Source organism: Tinamus guttatus, unplaced genomic scaffold, assembly GCF_059628265.1.
Source record: "Tinamus guttatus ecotype Peru unplaced genomic scaffold, ASM5962826v1 Tinamus_guttatus_pri_ptg000459l, whole genome shotgun sequence".
NCBI classification, from domain to species: domain Eukaryota; kingdom Metazoa; phylum Chordata; class Aves; order Tinamiformes; family Tinamidae; genus Tinamus; species Tinamus guttatus.
The window spans coordinates 4,790,679-4,810,703 of record NW_028288993.1 but is presented as its reverse complement, the minus strand read 5'-3'; the positions used below and the strand labels follow the sequence as shown (position 1 = coordinate 4,810,703).

At 49.0% G+C, this 20,025-nt stretch overlaps 2 protein-coding genes across 2 annotated transcripts in view; one reads left to right on the top strand and one right to left on the bottom strand.

Annotated features, from left to right (window-relative positions):
* The window catches only part of GGT1 (gamma-glutamyltransferase 1), a 112,826-nt gene that overhangs the window by 8,893 nt on the left and 83,908 nt on the right, over window positions 1–20,025 (top strand). The window contains exons 11-12 of the mRNA XM_010217402.2: window positions 68–181; window positions 1,237–1,948. Of these exons, the coding sequence (XP_010215704.1) occupies window positions 68–181; window positions 1,237–1,380 (258 nt within the window). The 3' untranslated portion in view covers window positions 1,381–1,948. The remainder of the gene's footprint in view (window positions 1–67; window positions 182–1,236; window positions 1,949–20,025) is intronic.
* GGT5 (gamma-glutamyltransferase 5) lies at window positions 5,569–19,754 on the bottom strand. Its single transcript, XM_088532360.1, has 12 exons — window positions 19,575–19,754; window positions 13,815–13,945; window positions 12,370–12,459; window positions 11,038–11,227; window positions 10,285–10,442; window positions 9,264–9,413; window positions 8,743–8,876; window positions 8,098–8,300; window positions 7,570–7,661; window positions 6,820–6,929; window positions 6,465–6,572; window positions 5,569–6,249 (listed from the first exon to the last, which is right to left on the bottom strand). Exons 1-12 carry the CDS (start codon window positions 19,733–19,735, stop codon window positions 6,103–6,105), a joined length of 1,674 nt encoding a protein of 557 aa, XP_088388486.1. The 5' UTR covers window positions 19,736–19,754; the 3' UTR covers window positions 5,569–6,102.

Here is a 20,025-nt window from a genome sequence, read left to right as displayed (position 1 = left end):
CAGATCTCTTCAGAGGCATTATTCAGGTAGTTATTTACCTAACACTATGGTGTTTTGTCTTTCCTAGGCAATCATCAATTCCCTCTGGTTTGGTTATGATGTTAAGAAATCAGTGGAAGAGCCCAGGTTTCACGATCAGCTGTTTCCCAGTATCACTGAGCTGGAGCAGGAAATCCAGGAGGTTTGTGTGTTCAGAGCTCGGCTGAGCACTCGCTCTTCTCTGCTGCTGGGTTGCTGTGCTGTGGAGCCTGATGCTTGCAGCAGAGCGTGGCACCTTGCTGAGTGTCCCTAGGTTAAAGGTATTAAAGCTGGCACAGGCCTAGCACTGGCTCACCATACAAGTGCACAAGTGCACATCTGCTTTAAGGCCCAGTGTGTCTGCGCAAGCTACATCTAGAACTGACAACACTTGGCTTCCAGATGTTGCTCAACTCAAAGGACTTAGCACTGAACCACACCAGGACCTGAGGCACCCGAGCAGTCCAAATACATTGACCTTTAGGAAGCTCTGGTCCTGTTGTGTGGCCTCGGATGAATCCCGCAGGTCTTGCACAGTGCTAGCAAGGAAGGGCAAGCAAAGCACACAGAGAACTAAGAATTACCCTGAAAACCTTCTCTCGGTCTCTGTGCAGAGCTGTCTGTCCATCTGTGACCTGATGGCAGGACCTGCCATGCTCTGCGTTCCCCTCTCCTGAGCTGGCAGCATCACTTCACCCTGAGGTATTGAACATTTCAGAGGTCTGAGGCAGATGTGGTCTTTGTACCCATCTTATCCTGTGTCTATCATTAAAAAAAACACTCCTAGATAAGCCAGTGTTTTTGATCAATCCTAAAGATCCTCTTCAAACTCCAGATAAATTAAACTTCCTGTTGAGGTGATAAACTGAGACATGTGCCTGCACTGAGCCCTCCAAAGGGCCTGTGTCCTACCACCACATAGGCTCAGTGTGTCCTGGCTGTCAGTATCTGACTATGAGGCAGAATGCTCTGGCATTCCCAAATTGTACTGGTAGCCCATGCTGAACACCACAAATGCCACATCTCAACTCCACCTCTTCAAAGCAAAACACCACAGAAAGCAGAAGGAAGATGAGGGACAGCATGTAGCTTTAGGGGACCTACCTAATACAGGCACCAACCGCTTGGGTGGCCAAGGAGGATGCAGGTTGCAGATAGCCATCTGCACATAAACTGTTTCTCTCTGTCCTGTTGCATTTGTGCACCTTTTTATTGCAGGGTATAGAAGAAGAACTAAAGAAGAGGGGACACAACACCACGTGGACAACCAGCAGTGCAGTTGTGCAGGCTGTTCTCAGAACAGCCGATGGATGGGCTGCAGCCTCCGATTCCCGGAAAGGTGGTTTCCCTGCAGGCTACTGACCTAGTTCAGCTCCTTTCTTCCATGATCTGGTGACACCGACGTGTGTTGGGGGGAAGATCCTTAAGGTCTGGAACTCAGGGACTTCTCACAGGAAGGAGAACAAATTTACCTGTGATTCTATTGCTGGAGCTGAGACTGATGTTCTCAACAGCCATTACCGAAGTGCCTTGTGGCAGAGCAGTGTGCTAAGACAGGCCTGTCTCCAAGGATGTGCAGTACCTACTTGAAAAGTCTGTTCTGCCTTCGTTTCCTGCCTCATATCTATCCCATGTAATCAAACTTGGTACCCAGTGTTTCTGAAGAAGGTCCAGCTCACCCAATTTGAAGGAAGTCTTTCCTTCACACCGCTTCAGCTGCCAAGAATATCCTCATTGTTGCTAAAGAAGAGTTGAATAGATGAGAGTTAGAGAGCTCTGGGGAGTGGGTCTTCTAAGTTACAAACTAATACGTCTGTGCTGTATCAGGAACTCCAATGCTAGACAGGGATAAACCTTCACAAACTCGTCACTTTTTAACAAAGGATGTTTTTGCTTTTTACTTCAAAAGTTGATTATTGGTGATGAGTGTGTATCTGAAAAGTGGCTTCAAGCTTTTTTTTTTTTTTTTTTTTAAAAAACATATCTATATTTCTGTTGAGAAGGTCTAAAGGGAAGACAAATGCTACCTGTAAAACTCTGAGCACAACTAAAATAAATGCCTATGTCATCACACATTTTTATTGCCTACACAGTTGATACTTCTAAAAATGACCATGAGAGTTTGTATAAAAGACTCTCCTGAGATTTTTCTCATTTGTTCACTCCTTTCATGAAGCTGTGAATAAAAATAAAATAGCTAAATATCCAGAACAAGCCTGGTTGCCTCTAGTTTACCTCTTGCCACACCAGATTGCAGGCCTGAAGTACCTAAGAGGCTGAGGAAAGGAAACCTCTAACAGAGGGTTGCGCTGCAGCTTCTCCAGTTTGAAGGTAAGCCACCATTAATCAGGCACTCCGTGACCTTGTAGAAATCCATATCTGATACGGGCCAACTAAGTGTCCTGTAGTGACATGTTGAGGGGGTTGGTATTTGCCTCCTGTTACGGACTAGCATCTCATGGTGCATAAACGTAGCCAAGTTCAGCTTTTGACACGGAGATCAAAACAGAGTGTTCCGGGATGTTGTTGAGCTCTATGTTGAGCTCATATGTTTATGAAGCCCTTGAAACATGAAGGTCTTAGAAAGTGATCTTATCTGTTTGGCCCACTGAAATTTCCTGTCAGTTTATGAGTCCTGAAAATTCAGAATGCATTGAAGGGAAAGTGAAAGGCTGAAATTCCAGGCTGTGGGCACCTTCTCTTTCCCAGTACTTGCTGGAAATGGGAAGAGTCTGCTTTCAAGGCATAAAGTTATAGTGAGATTGTGTGTTAATCAAAGGGTGCTGACTTTGTGATTATATATTAGCTTAATTACTCCTGCTAGATGAATCGCTTTCACCAGAAGTGTTCTGGTAAATGCTCAGTGCTCCTTCTTTCCTGATCCGTTACTGCTGTGTTAGGTGCAGCTACGGCAGCGATTGTGAGAACGTAGCAGCACTGTCTTCGTGAGTGAATGCGATGGATTTGGTGCCAAGCCTGGAGCCTCTTATCTGCTCTGTGGTTTCCTCTTCTCGTAATTGCAGGATAGATGTTGATCAGTGGCAGGTTGGGGTTCAAACCCAGTTTGCAAGGCAATTTATGATGCTTACGTATAAGGTCATGCAATGAATTGCATCAGCTGTTATTAGTATCTCACCCTTTGGACTTTAGACTGTTCATCAAATGATTGGCGTTGGCTGAACTTCTTCTTGGCTGAATGAGGTCTGGGAAATAAACAAATAAAACTACCGCGTAGCATAGCAGAATAAACTTAACCAAACCTGTCACTCGCTATAGTCTAAAGTACAAGAGAAAGCATGTGCTCTGAAACCGGAGCATAGCTAGTTTCTGGGAAATGATAGTTGGACAAACACGCTCTCTGAAATGAGTTTGGTAACAGCTGCTGGATGCTTCTAAAGGCCTGTGGTGCAGAAGTCGTACTTGTGTTCCCAAATCTCTTACAACCAGTCAGAAAACTCCCCTACATTACAAAACTTCTCCGCTGAAAAGCTCAGCTTTTGCTATTGCTAAAACCACTTTCTGTTGAAAATGATACCTATAAATGCATTTGGTTTCTTGACACTCTGCAGAAGGGTTTTTTTTTTTTTAACTAGTCCAAATAATTGATTTTAGGTGAATGTGAAAGAGTTAAAGCTTGCGCTTGCACCCTGAGCTAGTGAATAAACAGAATGAACAGTGGCAGAAGCACCACTGTGCAAGTCCTCTCCAACAACTGCTTGTGTGCTAGCCTAGGCAACATCTTCACAGGAAAAATTCCAAGAAAGGTTTAAAAACACTTTATTAAAAATATAATTTAAAGACTTCATCAGAAAATAGAGAGGCCTCTGTACAATGGTACTTTAAAAGTCCTTTAGGTGATTAGGTACAAAAAATAATGGTTTCCTGGTGGTGGCAGACAGAGTGGGAAGGGAGCAGCCTGGGGCTCTCTCGACCCAAGCGGGTTTGGGCAGCAGCGGAGGAGGCCAGCGCAGGGCTGCGGTGCAGAGGTGGGAGCTCATTGCTCTCTGCTTTGCAAATAAAGCCCATAGCAGGTTTTAAAGCTGCTCAGTGGGCTCTGTTTCAATGTCAGTAGCAAAGCAGATAACCGCGGTACAGCGCTGGACTGCAGATAACGTGGACTGTACATAACATTACTTGGTGTCATGGTGAGACAGGGCACAGCTGAAGGCTGTCCTGAAGCTTAATAGGAAAGGAATAACTATTCTCCCCACTTTTAGGTGCTTTTTGGTTGCTTTCCATAAGGTCTAAGCACAGTTGGGCTAGTTAAAAGTACAGAGTTTGCTATGGGCAACAACTAGTCTAGTTAGTCCGGAAATATGAATTCAAACAATGTGAATTTGATCAAGGCTCTAATGCTCTGTAACAGTGTGTTCTGCCATTTCTGTGGCTCTGAAGTCTTCAAGAAGCTCAGATATTTAAGAAGCTTTAAGTCTTTCCTGGAATAGGGAATTCAACTCCACTCGAAGAAGATGTGGGGATATACATGCAGCTGGCTGTAAATGCAGGTGAGCTTCCCGCTTCACGAGGAAGTGCTCGTGGGCATGATGTGGCAACTTGGAGACACAGCTCTGCTTGTGCCCTGAACTGTCACCCTTAGTCTGCAGTTTCCAAAGGAAACCACGTGTCTGGCTCTTGTCAACTTTACTCTGAATATCTTTAAGATGACATTGAGAGCTGAGATATCAACAAGTTGATGGCTTAATTGGACAGGTTTTATGGTTATGAACAGACTTACGACCCACCTGGCTTTGTTCACAGTGGCATATGTGGATAGACCTGGCTTAGATTTGCTTTAACAGTGTGTGTTCAGACACTTGTCACAGTGTTTACAGAGGCAGTTCCTTTCCAAGTTCCTTTCCTAGGAACTTCTCTAACAGTGAGGTGGGAATACTGAGGGCTGAATGGGAGGTGAGATACAACAGACTTGGGGAAGAGGAGGGATTGGCTAGTGCCTTGCTCTGACTTTGCTGTACCTACAAAAATGTTCGTGCACTGCTGCCTGTGCCCGCAGGGAAGTGCGGTTTACAGGGGCCAGGCAGGTTGAAGGGAGTTGTTGGGCACTGCTGCAACTTGCCACTGAGTCATGGAGAAGTGCCTTGTTACATATTTGTTAAGTATGTCTTTCTACACATCTAATTCCCTTAGTCCTTGTAAGCAGGGCAAGGTTAGTGAGGAACTGCATCAAGGTGAATGGGTTTAGGTGTCTCCTCCAGGAGTTTCTTCTGGTAGTGATGGTTCTTAAATAGTCCTACAATTTTCTCCTCATGCTCTTAAGTGATTGTTAGATACTGGCTTTGGTAAACAGGCAGTTAGGTGCTAGGGAATAAAAAAAATATTCTGCAAATGATGCACTGTAGTTCTTCTCAAGTGTCCTGGTAGTAGTTGCCTGACTAGACTGAGCATGTGGGAACAAATCAAGGCATCCAATTGTGTGTCCTTTGCAATCTACAAAAAATCACAAAGCTTTCAAGAAAAACATCTCTTCCAGAGCTGTCCTCACCTGCCTTCCCAAACTGCTGGCCTTCTGCAAGCAAAGGGCAGGATGGAGAGAGGGAGCTGGGAATTCACATTGCTCCATGGGAGCCTCACTCACAAGGTTACCAGTGTGTCAAGTTGAAGGAAGCTTCAGCACAGCTGGTCCCAGTAACAACCTTGTCATAGCAATAGCCTTAAAGAAACTAATTATACTCTTAACTAAGGCTCTCCAGCACAAACAGAAGATACAGCTAGGTCATTTCACAGTGTTCCCAGTGGGTTTTGGTCTGATTTTCCTTTCCCACTGTGTATATTCCTATTTCGAGTAGCTGATCTGCACAAGAAATATGTTTTTCCAAATATTGAAGATGTTATGGAAGATATAATGGACGATGTAGCTCTAATCAAGGCTGGCTGATGTATCCTTGTTTTGCCTGAGGGTATTCGCAGTCTACTGGAGTCAGGCGTAATCATCAGCTTTGTCCATCCTCTAGGAGACATCCTCATGGGAACAGCTGATGTCGGCATCCCCAAGCCAAAGCATGTTCTCAATTTAGTTCTCTTCTGGGGTTTTTGGTTAGAATAGGGGCGTTGTCATGGCATCTGATGCTAATATCCAGCTGATTTCCCCAGCTTCCTTATATCAGAGTATGCAGAGATGCATTTTCCTTCCTTGGAAATCCCCTGCACAACATTCATTGCAAACATGAATTTCTTTTCTTTGTGTTCTCTTCTCAGCAGGCCGCTCCTAACCTCCTGCAGTGGGGAGAGAAGAGGACATGGACTGAATGGGGCAGGGTCTTGGGCTGCACCACATCTCAGTGAAAATGAAGGACGTGTGTGTGGGCTCAGGTTGAGAGAGTGAGGTTCGAGCACAAACAAGGTTTGCCAGGAGCACAACACGTTATTCAGGTGAGTTACAGATGCAATCCTTCCTGTCGAAAGGAGAAGATCAAAATGAGGCCACTCACCTCACTGAAGCCTTTCTCAAACTGGATTTTGTCACCTTCAGCATGCATGATGGGAGCTGCAATGGCATGTTCCAGGTCATAGCCAAGCCACAGCTTGTTTATGATAGCCTGCAAGGGAAAAAATCCTGCACTGACTGGAGGTGGTGGATAAGGACCTGGGCTACAGACACGCTGAAGATACCTGTGCCCTGTCTATATAAAGCTAGAGGCAAGAAGGGGAGGAGAGGCTGAGCGGGCAGCAGAACCTCAGTGTTGCCTCCAGCACAGCAGAGAGAACAGCAGCAAAGAGGTTCCTTTGAGTTTATTGGATTTGTCCTCCCCTCGCTCAGCGGGGGTTTCTCTCCCTGGTACTCACCATAGCTGTAGCACTGATAATCAAGGATCCTCCGGATCCTCCGATCACCAGCATGTCTCCCGTCTTGGACACGAGAATGGAAGGCACCATGGCTGAGGGAGGCCTCTCCCCTGTAGCAGGAGGCAGAGAACATTATTCCTCCTATGCAGCTGTCTGGAGGGATACACAGATTTATCTTTTTTACCCTTCTCATATTGTATGTATGGGTCTTGTACCCATAGCAAATCAAGCAGCTGCTGCTGTTTGAGAAGCGTGAGGACACAGGGCCTTGCATGAGGGAAGGCTTAGTTCAGATTGCCTCTGTATTGGCAATGCTGTGTTGCAGGACTCAGTGCAAACCTAGAGCTCCCGGACTGTGCATACAACCATATACTTTTTCATGGGTGATCCTAGAAAATAGGCACACTTGCCTTACAAGTAGTTTCTTCCCTTATTCCCTCTCGTCTCAACCTATCCACAATCAGCTACAGCATTTTTTTAAAAAAGTCTAATTTCTCTAGTCAGAAGCCAAAACCAAGTGTTCTTTCGGTTCTTTTTCCTTTACATAAAAGAACCAGTATTCTTTTATGTGAGTGCATGTGTGCATAAACTCAGGAAAACACTTGCCCAGGGGCTTAATCCTCCCTTAGTTTGGAACAAGCTCCCTCTCACCCAGACCTACAAAAGGAAAGAGTCTCATGTGCAGATACTCCTTGCCCGTTGCCTGCGTCTCCTGGTCTTGACTCTTATCTTGGGGGTGAGAGTGCTCACCTGGCTTAATGCTTCTGTTTGCTATGCAGAAATCAGCAAGTTCATTATTTAAAATGATGCCGGTTTGATTAGAATACACAAAGGAGCCAAACCTGCAGGGAGGAAAGAAAAGTAGCTTTTCAGTGACCAGCACTTTGCTCTGTGGATGACGTTAGCAGAACACAACACCCTGCAGGGCTTCCCCTGCCTAATGCCTCCTCATCCCAGCCTGGAATTGCACCAGCTACAGAGTCCAAGAGGTTCTTGTGCTGGAGCTAAACATAAGCTCCCTTTTACTGGTAGACATGGGGATTTGCCCAGCCCACAGAAACTGCAGAAACTCTCAGCAGAGCTCAACAAGTTTATGGAGCTCAAGTGTTATGTTCCCTTGGCTGATGTGTCAAGTTGTCTTGGTATTCATGGATATGAGACATTCCCACTGTATAAAGCACTGAAGCCCAAGGGTTTTTCTTGTCCTTGTGGTGCACAGCTGCACCCCGTGAGCCTGATACATGGCCTGAGCAATCAAAATGCCCCTTGGCTGCTCACGGGTAGTTGATGGTGCTGGTGGCGGACACGGCGCTGCCGTCTGCAGCGAGCACAGAGACGTGTGTGGTGCCTTTGCTCTGGTATCTGTGGCTAGGGGTGGACGCTGACAGCAGGTAGTGGCTGGGCGGGTGGTCACCGCGGCCGTCGATCCGGCTTCTGACGACCTGAGCAAGGTCGTCCGACAGCAGGGCCTCCGCGGTCGCCTGCAAGGACAACAAGGACACAGCAAGTTGGCATCAGTAAAGCACAGACAGGGCTTTCGGTGGGCACAGGGTCAGTGCAAAGTGTCAAGGCTTAAGGACCTGCTGCCCAGCACTCAGCCTCAGCAGGGCTGCTCCTAGCAGCAGTTTGAGCATTTTCTCTCCTTGTCTGGCTGCAAAGAAGGTGAGTGTCAGAGCATCCCTTGGTCCTGTTGTGTTGTGCCGGTGATAGGCAGGCTAGTAGGTAGGTAGCCTGCTGGAGGGCTTAGCACTCAGGCGCTAAAATGAGTTAATGACTAGATAGTTCAAAAAAAATAAAAACAAAACCACCAACAAGGAATGGAAGCAGAGGACTCCCCGGCTTCCCCTTGGTCAAGTGGCAGCGCAGAGGAGGCTGCGGGTGCTGTGGGTGTCTGGCACTGCCCCAATGTGCCCCGCAACTCACCTGGGCGTCAGAGAAGGCCGGGTCGCTCATGTGGGGTCTTTGCATGTTGCCAAACTTCAGAGCTTCTGCAATGAGGTGGTAGCTTTCTACCTTCTTCTCGGGTGTTGCCAATGACTCTTCATGGAGCTTATACGCTAGAGAGCAAGATGAATATGTTGGTTTAAGGACTCAAGGCAATATTACTTCAAGACTTGTAGAAAACATTGAAATGAACCTGCTTTTCCCATCTCAGTTCTTACCTGGTCCCCCGAACTCTTGAGCAGAGAGTGGGAACAGGAACAATCAAGTACTGTTTTTCAGCGTGACCTTTGAAGCCTTGGGAAAACCAGGCTTCCTCTGGCTTTTGCAGTAGCTGTGGTGATATTGACCCACTGCAAGAGTGAGCCAGGTCATCTCTAGAGCCACTACGCTGCAAAGCGTAGCCACCCTGCTGCTCTGGGACCTCTCCTGCCATTGCATTCCTACCTGCTGCTCTGCATGCTCTAGATGTTCTGTGCAAACCCTTTCCCCCATGAATTTACCTTCAAGTATCTTGAGGATGAACAGGAGCACAGCACCTCCCAGGGGCGGCCTGGGCGCGAACACCGTGGTGAAGTTGTTCAGGGTAATGTTCAGAGCTGAGGTCACCTCTGCTTTGTATTCCTTAAGGTCCTCCAGGGAGATACTGGACCCTTCAGGAGAAAATTGGAGGGCAGCTCCGATCAGCGCATTAATATAAATCTCTATTAGGCACTGGCATCAAACCTTGGTAGAGCTTGTAAATGGTCATCCCTTTACATGCCTTTACAATCCTTTACATTCCCTCCTGCACCAAGCACAGCAAAAAGTCTTCATGAATTCTTGTCTCCTACCAAACCCCGGGCCAGCATGAAATCGTGTGCTGCAGAGCCACAAGGGCTGGCTCGCTGAGTTACAAGGACCGGGGGAGGTCGCTCTTTCCCATGCCATAAAATGCTGCAATGGGTGAGTCTCGGCTCTGCTGGCACAAAGCACACACATGTTGGCCTTCCTTGGAAAATAAATGCAGGACAGGCAAAGCTGCGCCCTGGCTGAGAAGGAACTTATTTTCCTGCCTGAAAAAGGCTGTTCTGTCAAATTTTGCTGAATCTGAAACAAATTTAGATATGTCCAAAGACTCCAGTGAATTTGACCTGAAAATATCTAGCCCAGTATTTTCATAGATCTCTCTCTTTTTCTTAGCTTGATGGTTATTTTTTGAAATAAATATGTATTTTGATGTTGGGTGTCTCGAGATTTTGGGCCCATCTGCAGACGCTGTAAGGCCGTGGCTATGGGAAGGGACTTTCACACAGAGATGAAGACCTGCGTAATATATATCAGGTTTCTTGAGAGTGCTGTGGGATACACACAAACTAAAATCCCACAAAATACTTTGGAACCTCTTTAGCTATGGCCAGCGTCCTGCACTGTGCCAAGTGCGTCCTGCACCTTGCCCTCCTAGAAACGCAATGAAGATGAAAGACCCTTCAGAAGTCCCAGCAAAGAGCTTGTCTCCTAGTGTGGAACACAGCTGTCACCTACCAGCCCTCCTCAAGTCCTCCACCAGGGCCTTTCCAATCAGCCCTCCATAAAACGCCGAAGCGCCGCTTTCTGCCACAGCTCTCAGCGTCCGCTGCAGCGCCGGCCACCTGAAGGTCTCTCCGTGCTTCAGAAACCTTTGACCTTCACAGATCAAGGGGCTGTTGAAGAACAAGGATCACTTTGAAGCACACTGTTATTCTCTCCCCACAACCATTTTCTCTCCCCTATCCAAAGCTGATTTGGCTATGCAGGTGTTACGCTTCCGTCTACAAGGAGAAAAGCTCTTCTTTTCCAGTCACTACCCACAGCAAGAAGTGCTTGTTCCCTAACAAGTTTTCCTCCCCATGGTCCTCTGGCTTGGACGTGGCTCAAGGCAGTGGGACTTCTCCAAACCAAGCGTCTGCTGTGCGGGCTATTGCCAGGGGACCATTTCCACACTGTTGAGCTCTTTCAGCAGATGGAGACAGTCCATCTTTGGCCAGTCTCCTGGCTGCTATTCCTAAGCAGATGTGCATAGTAGACTGCTTTGCTGAGCCAAATGACTCTAAACATTAAAAAAAATTTAAAAGTTGCTGACAGAGAAAGATTTTCAAAAAATATTTCTGCTACATCCCCTTCTCCTGCCCTTTCCTCCCTCTCCACAGCAAATATTTACCCAGCAGAAGGAGCCCATGCTCCAGGGAGCATCAGAGGAGAGGTTTGAGCTGAGGGCAACAGTAGTACCAACCGTTCAACTTAATTCATGGCTCTTACCAGATTTTCCGTCCTAGCTGGGTGAAGTTTGGGTTACTGATGATTTTGTCCATAACAGGGGAAATGATAAGTGGCTCTGAAAGTAGCTTGATGGTTGGCTCAAACAGTGATTTCCATGGTAAGCGGCCATGTCTCTTGTGGGCTTCTTCATACCCACGGATTTCTCCTGGTACGGCAATCCACTGGGGCCCTGAGGGGCAGAAGGACAGTGTTGTACCCAGCACCACTGGCCCATGAAAGGGCTCGGGTGAACGTGCACAGTTACAGAGGCAGAGCCAAGGCTGCTACAAGCAAACTTGATTTTGTATTTGCTTTTTCTACTTATTTCTTTCTTTAACTATCTGGCAGGAGTTTAGCAAAAGTGGAGCCAGGCTCTTCTAAGAGGTGCATGGTGAGAACAAGGCGTCACGGCACAGGTTGCAGCAAGGGCGATCCCAAGCAATCCTTTACATCTTAAGGGGGAGGGAAGCACTCATAAGAAGAGTGGTTAAATACTAGAACGGGGACCAAGTGAGGCACTGGATGCTCTGTCTTTGTGGAAGTATAAGACGTGACAGGACATGACCCTGAGCAACCTGTTCTGACTTTGGAGGCAACCTGGTTTGAGCAGGAGTTGGAGTAGGGATCTCCAGCATTCCCTTCCAACCCGAAGACTCATTCTTGGGTCCTCTTCAGGCTCCTCTTTCAAGAACACACACAAAAAAAAATCTGCTTTAGGCACTAAGACATTCCCCAGAATAAAATGTGTGAGGCAAGGAGAACGGATGCAGCAGGGAATGTGAGGAGATCCAAGATGTGCTGCTAATTCAGGAGTGCCACTGCCAAACTGGCAACAGCAAATGGATCAGAGCCTCTATAGATGGTAACAAAGTGGCAGAGAGCTGTGCTGGAGCATAACACTCAATTCCTGGTTCTTCCAGGCCCTTTCCTGGTCATGGGACACAGACAAGCATCCCAGATTTACTTCTTTCATTTCTAGGAAATCTGAACAGTCATTGGCTATAATTTTCTTTGTAAGAACTGCTGGGAAATGAGCTCTGGAAATGCAGTTTTCCTTCAGCAAATACTTATGCATTGGTTTCTCCTTGTGCTCTTCTCTCCACCCTCCTGTCTGGTCAGAGTGCCAGTTTTACTGCTAAAAATAATTTTTATATAGGCCTGACTCCTTTTTTTTTTCCCCCTTTTTTCCTTCCATGAAAATCCCTGCAGAAAGAGCCCAAGCAAGCAAAGGGTCTGCAGAGAGCAGCAGATGGCCCCTGCCCACGGCGCTGCCCCCACCCCAAGCTCTGTGCCCGCTCGGCACGAGGGGCCGCGTCCCCTCTCCGTCCTTACCAACGGGGAAGCCACCAGCGCAGCCCCTCAGCAGATCGTGCTGGAACACGCGCGGCACCGTCTCGCGGGCATTGATCACCTCCACTCTTCCTAGGAACGAGAAGGGGGGAAGGAATGACCCTCGTTGGGCTGTGCCAGGGCCTCCTGCCAGGTCGGTCTTGAAGCCGGCTGCAAGGCAGGAGCTGGCAGCCTTGTTGCTGTGAGTTTATGCCCAAAATTTGTATATTTTTTAAGGCTATTCCAGCCCAAGTGGGTCGTGTACTGAAATGTGATCTCTCATTCTAGATGAGATGATGGTGTGTGCATGCCATGCTCTTCCTCAGAATTTCTAGAGGACTGTTTTCCGTACATATTTCCATATCCATCATGCTTATAAGTAGGATGGCAATCCTGAACCCACCCCCCCCCCCATATATCAGATTGAGGAAAGATTGAGGGGGAAAAAAGGCTTCTTATTTCATGTCCGCCCTATTTATCCCTCCTCCTGCTCTGCCTTGTGCCCTCTCTTTCTCCATCACAGACCACAGAGCTGGACACGCAGCGGGAGCCCACGGTGCAGCTGCACCAAGCCCCGAGCCCAGCACGGTGCCGGGCTGCGCTGCACAATCGGCTGATTTAGGCAGCATCAGAAGAGAAGGTCTGGGAATGGATGGGAAGTTACACAGCATTGCCAAAAGGGAAAAAAAAATATAGGTGCTTTGCCAAAACAACTATTTCATAAGATAGAGAGCCAAGTAATTTCAGGCTTGTGTCTCTGTGGGTCTACTTGGAAAGGAGTTTTTTTTTTTTTTTAATCATGACATTGTTGTTATTTTCACTGTTGATTTTACTATCTATCTTGATCTCTATGTTCTGGGGGGAGGAGGAGTGAGGGGGATCACAAGCAAGGCTGTTAAAAGGGCATTAGAAAGGCAAAAGCAGGAACACAACAACACTAAAGCTAAGCCAAACACAGAGGGGCTTCCTGGCAGGCCCTGGCAAGTGCTGGGTTTATCTCTGTGCTGGAGACACATCCCCGAGGGGGACAGGAAGTCCCACCGCCACTTTGGGAAGTTGGAGCCGTTCCCACATGGATGCAGCGTGATGTGCAGGACGGAGCTCCTGCAGCAGCGGCGCAGCCTGTGCCGCACGCTGGGACACGTACGTGACTCAGAGATATCACTCAAGGTTGCTTGTGGGGAGGAAGGGGAGGCAAAATCCATTCACTTTAAAGCTAAGGCTCCTTCCCTGCATGTGATCTTGCTGCAAACAACTGCACTCTCCAGTCTCACTCCGCAGAACTGATCAGGATAGCTCCTGCAATGGGCTCGCTGAGGGCAGAGCATGGGTTCGATCAGACCAGCAGTTTTTCTATTAAAAACTGAACAGGGTGTGAGAGCTGCTGGTTGTCCCTGGCTCTGGGTATCTAACAGGAGACGGTGCCACAGGAGGCCAGGCTGCCCTACCTGTGCTCGCGTTATAGATGGTGAAGACGACACCGCCACCCAGGCCGGAGCTCTGCGGGTTCATCGCCGAGGTGCAGATCAGGGCAGCAATAGCAGCATCCACTGCCGTGCCGCCGCTTTCCAGGATGTCCCTGCACAAGGAGGAGAAGAAAAGATGATATTAAAACCCAAGAATAAAAGAACGGAGGACAAGACTGTCTCCTTAGGGCAAGCACAAGGCATGCCTGCCACCACGAGGGAAATCTGCAATTGAAGAGAGCTACTGGCGGCAGAGCAGTGCTTGAGAATGCGGAAAGGCTCCTTCCTTTGGGAGCAGCAGGACAGGGAGAGGGAATGTTAATGTGAAGAAGAGGAGGAAAGAGCTGCCAAGGGCCAGACCTGCACAGGTTCCTGGAGCACATGCCAGGAGATGGCTTTGTTCCTGGCTCCACACCGGCCTTTCCCGGCACAAGCTGGACAGCAGAACGGGGGCACGGACACGGGAGGAACAGAGAAGGATGAGACTCCTGGGACCGAACATTTCAATCAGAGCCACGTCCAGCCTCAGTGTATCCTCCCGGGCTCACCTTGTGCCAACCCCTCCCTGTACACCTAAGCGCAGGAAAACGCTGCACATGGAGAACAAACACTGCTTGTGCATGGGCACGGCCGCACAAAGCCCGCCCCGGCACGGAGGCAGCTCACGCTGCTCTCAACAAGGATGTTCTGCTAGAGAGACTTGTCTCAACAAATGCTTCCTTCCAGCATAGTTATGAAAACCTTCCCCTTGCAGTGGAAATGCATCAGGTGGAGGTTCCTCCCTGCCAGTCCCAGCGCTGGGGAGTGCAGAAGGGTTTCTGACCGGCTGGGCTGCACAAGGGCGAGCGCAGGAAAACGGCACGAGGACAAACAGGATGAGAAGGGCCTGCAGAAGCGCCGGGTTTCTGCCCCAAGCCCCGCGTGACTTCCAGCTTTCTGCAGGATCTGCTCCCTGCCTGCTGCCCTGCACCCAGAGGCTGGAATCTTTGCGCTGCTCCTGCTCGTCCCCTCACTGCAGGGGGAGATTCCTATTGCTGAAAAGCTGCAGCTTTTTAACTGATAATAAAAGCAAGGAAGCTCCGTGCTTGTCAAAGCTTTCAATGTGCCAGGGCATAAGGAGGATGGAAACAAGTTCTAACATTCCTCAAGAAAACTTGCAGTGAAAAACGCTTCAGATGAAACATGATGCTGTTCATTTAAATGCAATGCAATCAGACTTTAACATAGAAAAATCACATACATTTCGGACAAGTTCCCAAAGCCCCAGAAGCACCAGATCCTTGCCCCAAGTTTCCAGGTACACTTACACACCAGTGCAGTGGCTGCACCTCCTGCTCTCCCTCTTTTCTAGGGGACTTGCTGCCACTGTCCTTCTACAGCCAGTGCCACACATTCCTCAGCACGACCACAGGGACATTCGGGCATCCTCTTGTGGAGGAACACACCTTGCTGAGGCTCCCTTTCCTTCCTGTATCACCTGGGAATGGTCACTTAACTGCTCCAAAGCATGAGTGGTTTCTTTTTCCCAGGTCGCAGACACTATGCCAAGCCAATGTGCTCTTCACTGGAGAGGCTTAGCATGCTCCTAAGGACAGCCCCAGCTTATTAATGTAATATTTGTACAGCTGTGTCCAGCTTCTGGATGATGCTAAGACTTCCCACTGTCCTCAGATGCTTGTTTATAGCAGCAGTGTTGAGGACTAAGCCCTCTTTAAGTACCGCAGATGCAGTGCTGTATGTACAAAGCATATAAACCTGAGAGCTTCTTCGAGGACTAAGCCCTCTTTAAGTACTGCAGATGCAGTGCTGTATGTACAAAGCATATAAACCTGAGAGCTTCTTCGTGTGACCTTATCCACGCTCCCTCCTCCCACACTCCCAGCTGGAAGCAGAGCCAGGACAGCACAAACCAGGTAACCCCAGGGCAGAGCGGTGCCTTTGGCTCCTGCTGAAGTCAGGAGGAGAAGTGTGGGCTCCGACCCTGTACAAGAGATCTGGCTGCTGGTCCCAGCTGATACCTAGACCGTAGCTCCCACCCACAAAAGTCTGAGGCGCGCACAAAATTGCTAAGAGCACCAAGGAACCGGCAAGGAGGCTGGTGGGCAGCAATGCAGCGGGGCCCACGAAGAGATGAGATGAGAAGAAATGCATAACTTCTAGATGATCTCCAAGTGTTTTATATGCCTGCTTACTGAGACACCTCTGGAGATCAGCACCACCTCTAACTGTCCACATGCTCAAAGTTGCCTCTCACTCAGTGCCCTGATGCTGTTTCCTCACATTGGAGGACGCACCATTTGCCACTCGCACCCCGTTATCCCTGGGGGTCCCGTTACAGCAGACAGGCCCAGCTGTAGCTAAAAGGAAAAGCAGAAATCTTGCAGCCAGGCTTGGAGCTCAAGCAAGAAAGCAACTGGTCCCATCGAGGTCCAAGCAAATCCTGGCTGGGAGTGGCACCCTGGGCTGAGCACTGCCCGGCCTGTCGTGTTGTCCTTTTCTCTGGTCCCTGGTACAGATGGACTGACCATAATGCCAGACCTGGTCCTGCCTACAACCCCTCAAGAGAAGTGCTCTAGTACCCCTCTCTCTTGAGACCTGGCAGCAGCACGGCTGAAGAAATTTGATAACGAGACATTTTGTCCAATATCCTTCCTGCCCCATAGCTCAGCTTTAGGGTACAGCCATTAACGGTGTTTCCTTAATGCCGGGAACAGAGAGGATGTTAATGAGCAGTTAATCAACACGGCTCCCTCCCCGTGCCCCGCTGCCACCTTCCCATCAGCAATGGGCAGCGCTGGGCTCGGCTGAGCCCACTGCTCCGCTCCGGGTGAGGACAGGGAGCCCTGACGCCCTCTGAATGCTCTGGAAATGCGGCAGTATTAAATGATACTGAGAAAAGCCTTTCTTCCACCAGCAGGGAGGAGACTGCCCGCTCCATGAGAGCTTCTGACTATGATTTACCAAGAGCAACAACTGCTTCTGCAGAAGGATCAATTGCCAAATTTAAAAATATCAAAAGAAGAAGGGAAGGCAAATCCTATGGGACATAAAGATGCTTCAGCTGCTGGGCTGTCACTGGAAAGGATTTTCTCAGCAGATCCTCTGCCTAGAACTGAGATTCCCATGAACATATTTGTACTTTGATCCTCAACCTCTGTGCTGCCCTTTGCCCCAGGTGGGCATTTGCTCCAGGAGACGCCAATTCCCAGAGCTCACACTTGCAGAGAAGTGGGGTCGGAAAAGCTGCTGGGCCAGTCACGTCCCCACATCCCACTGCACCAAACCCCTGCTGGGATAAGCTCTTCTCCCAGGCCTCTCCTTCCCCTCATGCTGCCTCTCGCTCCTGTCCTTGGGAACACATGGATGCGGAGGTGGTGGAGGGCAGAGCCCAAGGAGCACATTGGCAGCCAGTATGAAATATTTTTGCATGGTTTCTAGAACAACAGCAACAGAAAAAAACTCTTCCAGTGTTCAAAAGGGATTAATAATAACAAGCGTGGAGCGGGAGGCGATCATGTGGGGCAAGGAGCTCAGAGATGGAGATGATGGTTGGTCTGGACACCAAGGCAGTCATCTCTGGTCTCCTCATGGCTTCATGACACAAGGACAAGCTACTGAATGGGCTTTGGCTACCAAATCCACAGTTTTGGGTGTAAAATGAAGTTTCTGCCTTCAGCCTCCTGCCCCTCTTCTTCCTCAAAATGTTTCAGTTCACTCAGGGCCAACCTTCCAGCAGGGCTGGACTGGAGGACGGACTCTCAGTTTCACAATATTCCTTCAGTTGCTGGTTGCCAGAGTAAAAAAAATCCATCCAAAGACCTGACCTCACTTAGCTCTGGGAAGCAGTCCTAGTGGCTAAGGGTAAGTTGAGCTCAGGACTTGCCAATGATATGGATGATGACACAGCAGAGCCTTGCCGAGATTGCTGGTCTTCTGTAAGGGATCCAAAGAGTTGTAAAAATACTGCAGAAAGGTCAACCTTACACATCCCCAGAGCGCAGAAACAGCATTCCTAGAGGTGGAAAGAAATGAGCCCGAGGACAACGGCTGAGCACATGAAGGGGAGCAGCGAAGAGGCACTTGATGTGTTTTCCCTGCCCCAACATCCCACCTACTAAAAGATGGCATTGCTCTGAAGGCAAGAGGTTCAGTCCGGTTATTCCCAAGCAACTCAGTTACAAGCTCCAAGAGAAGCTCACCAGGACCGTCTCAAACAACAGAGATTAACCCAGAGAACAAGGCATGGGCTTAGGTTTGAGTTTCTATTTTTTTAAGAAGGGAAGAAAGGTGGTTCTTTTTTTTTTTTTTTTTTTTTTTTGATTAAGGAACAGAATTTTTTCAAGACTTAATGAGTATCTTTTGCAATCGTAGGCACTGGACCAGAATGACTGAGAGATGGGTATGCGCAGGAAGGGAGGCTGCAAAGCTGGAGGAAAGCAGCTGCAAAAATATATGAATGTTTGCATAGTTGCAGAAAAAAATAAAGAGCTAGAAACAGTATGTAGTAAGAAAAAAAGGAAACCACGATTGTTTCTTGTTTCCTCCCTCTTAAGCCTCAGGACTTTGAGACTGGACGCTACCTGGTGGTATCCTCTAAAAAAACTCAATTTACTACCCAAACGGCATCTGTGAAGGAGTGAGGCACTAAGGGGTGCCTGTCTCTGCCCAGTCCTTGCTCTCTTTGCTGCTGAAGTGCAGGGTACAGGTGAGGAGAGCAGGGCCTTATGGCTACAACTACTCAGAAAAACTGAATGCTGCCCCTCCTGCTGTGACAAAGTACCCAGGAGAAAATGAACAAAAGCGCATGGAGCAGAGGATGTACAGAAAGGAGTCCATGAGTGATGGGGATGAAAGGAAACCCCAGGCGTCGAGGAAGGCATTCAGCATGCACAGGATGAGGCTGGGGTCCAGGGGAAGTGCAGGCAGGGTTGATAGGGCAGCCTCTACCGCAGGGCAGAACTGCAGCACGGGGGGAACCACGTTAGGTCTGCGCAACTGAGCTTCAACCAGGATGCTTAAATGTATTACTTTGCATTTTAAAGTCCTCTATAAATAGTCACACTTTTTAAAAAAAAATATAACTTTAACCAGATATGTTAATCAGAAACCAAGCAGAGCCCACAGCTCCATCCCGTACGTGTCCTACCTGTGCAGGTTTCAGTTCCATCCTTTTACATGCATGTAAACAGGTGTTTAAGAACTGAAGTGATGGTAATAGTAAAAATAATAGTGTAAAAGCTGGAATGCACGAGAGAAAATTATACAAATGGAACTGTTACATTTGCGGGGAGTTCCTTAGACCTACACCTTTCCTTCCAAGTGATGCCAATAAGTCTCTTGTGCTCACACTGGCTGCATTGAGGTTAAGGGTGCACTTTGCTCCGAGTGCACTGTTCCTGGTAGCAGGAATGCTACCAGAAAGGCATTGGGAAGGTGTTTGCCCTGCTGCTGATCTATGCCAGCCCCTTGCCCCTCAGCCCTCCTTCCCTGAGGTGCTCGAGCCCAGGCAGCCCCTTGTGCTTCTGCCTGGATTTCTAAAGCTCCGAGCTGCCAGACGTGCCACCGCTAAACACCCTTGCATTGACACCCTAGGGACATCGAGCCTTCCCAAAGCGCCGGGATTTGCAGCATCAGCCACAGGCAGGGCTCCCTGGGAGCCGCAACGCAGCTCGTGCCGCCGTGCGCGCCGCTTCTCGCTGCCGTCCGGTGCCACCGGCCGCCCCGCGAGCCCCGCGCACGTACCGGCCGATGTCGGAGCAGCGCTCGGTGTCGGCCGCCACGGCGCCGTGCCGGTACCGCCGGGCACCGCACGTGGGCCGCGTCAGGACGAGCACGAGCGCGACCACGGCGGCCAGCGCGGCCAGCGCCAGCAGCGCCAGGCACCAGAGCCTCCCCGCGGCCATGGCCACGCGCGGCCCGCGCCGCCGCTGCCCACGCGCAGCCGGGGATGCCGGGGAGGTCGTGCTGCCCGGCTCTGCCCCCGTGTCACCGGCTTTTGGAGGTTAAAAGCTGGTGAAAATGAAACTCCGTGCTCCCTCCTTCCTGCTCTGCTGCATGCAAGAGGCTTTTCACTCTCTTTTATAAACTAAACTTTTTTTTTTTCCTGGCAAATACTCTGTATGCCTTTTTTTTTTTTTAAGGAAACTTTTAACACATTCACTGCCAGAACAGCTAAAACTGCTGTACTTCTTCT

Coding starts and splice junctions, on each gene's coding strand:
- GGT5 (XM_088532360.1), bottom strand. CDS start 19,735: ATGGCCGCGGGGAGGCTCTGGTGCCTGGCGCTGCTGGCGCTGGCCGCG. Junction 12,460..13,814: donor CATCTATAACGCGAGCACAG/GTAGGGCAGCCT, acceptor TCTCGTTCCTAG/GAAGAGTGGAGGTGATCAAT. Junction 7,662..8,097: donor ACCAGCACCATCAACTACCC/GTGAGCAGCCAA, acceptor TCCTCCCTGCAG/GTTTGGCTCCTTTGTGTATT.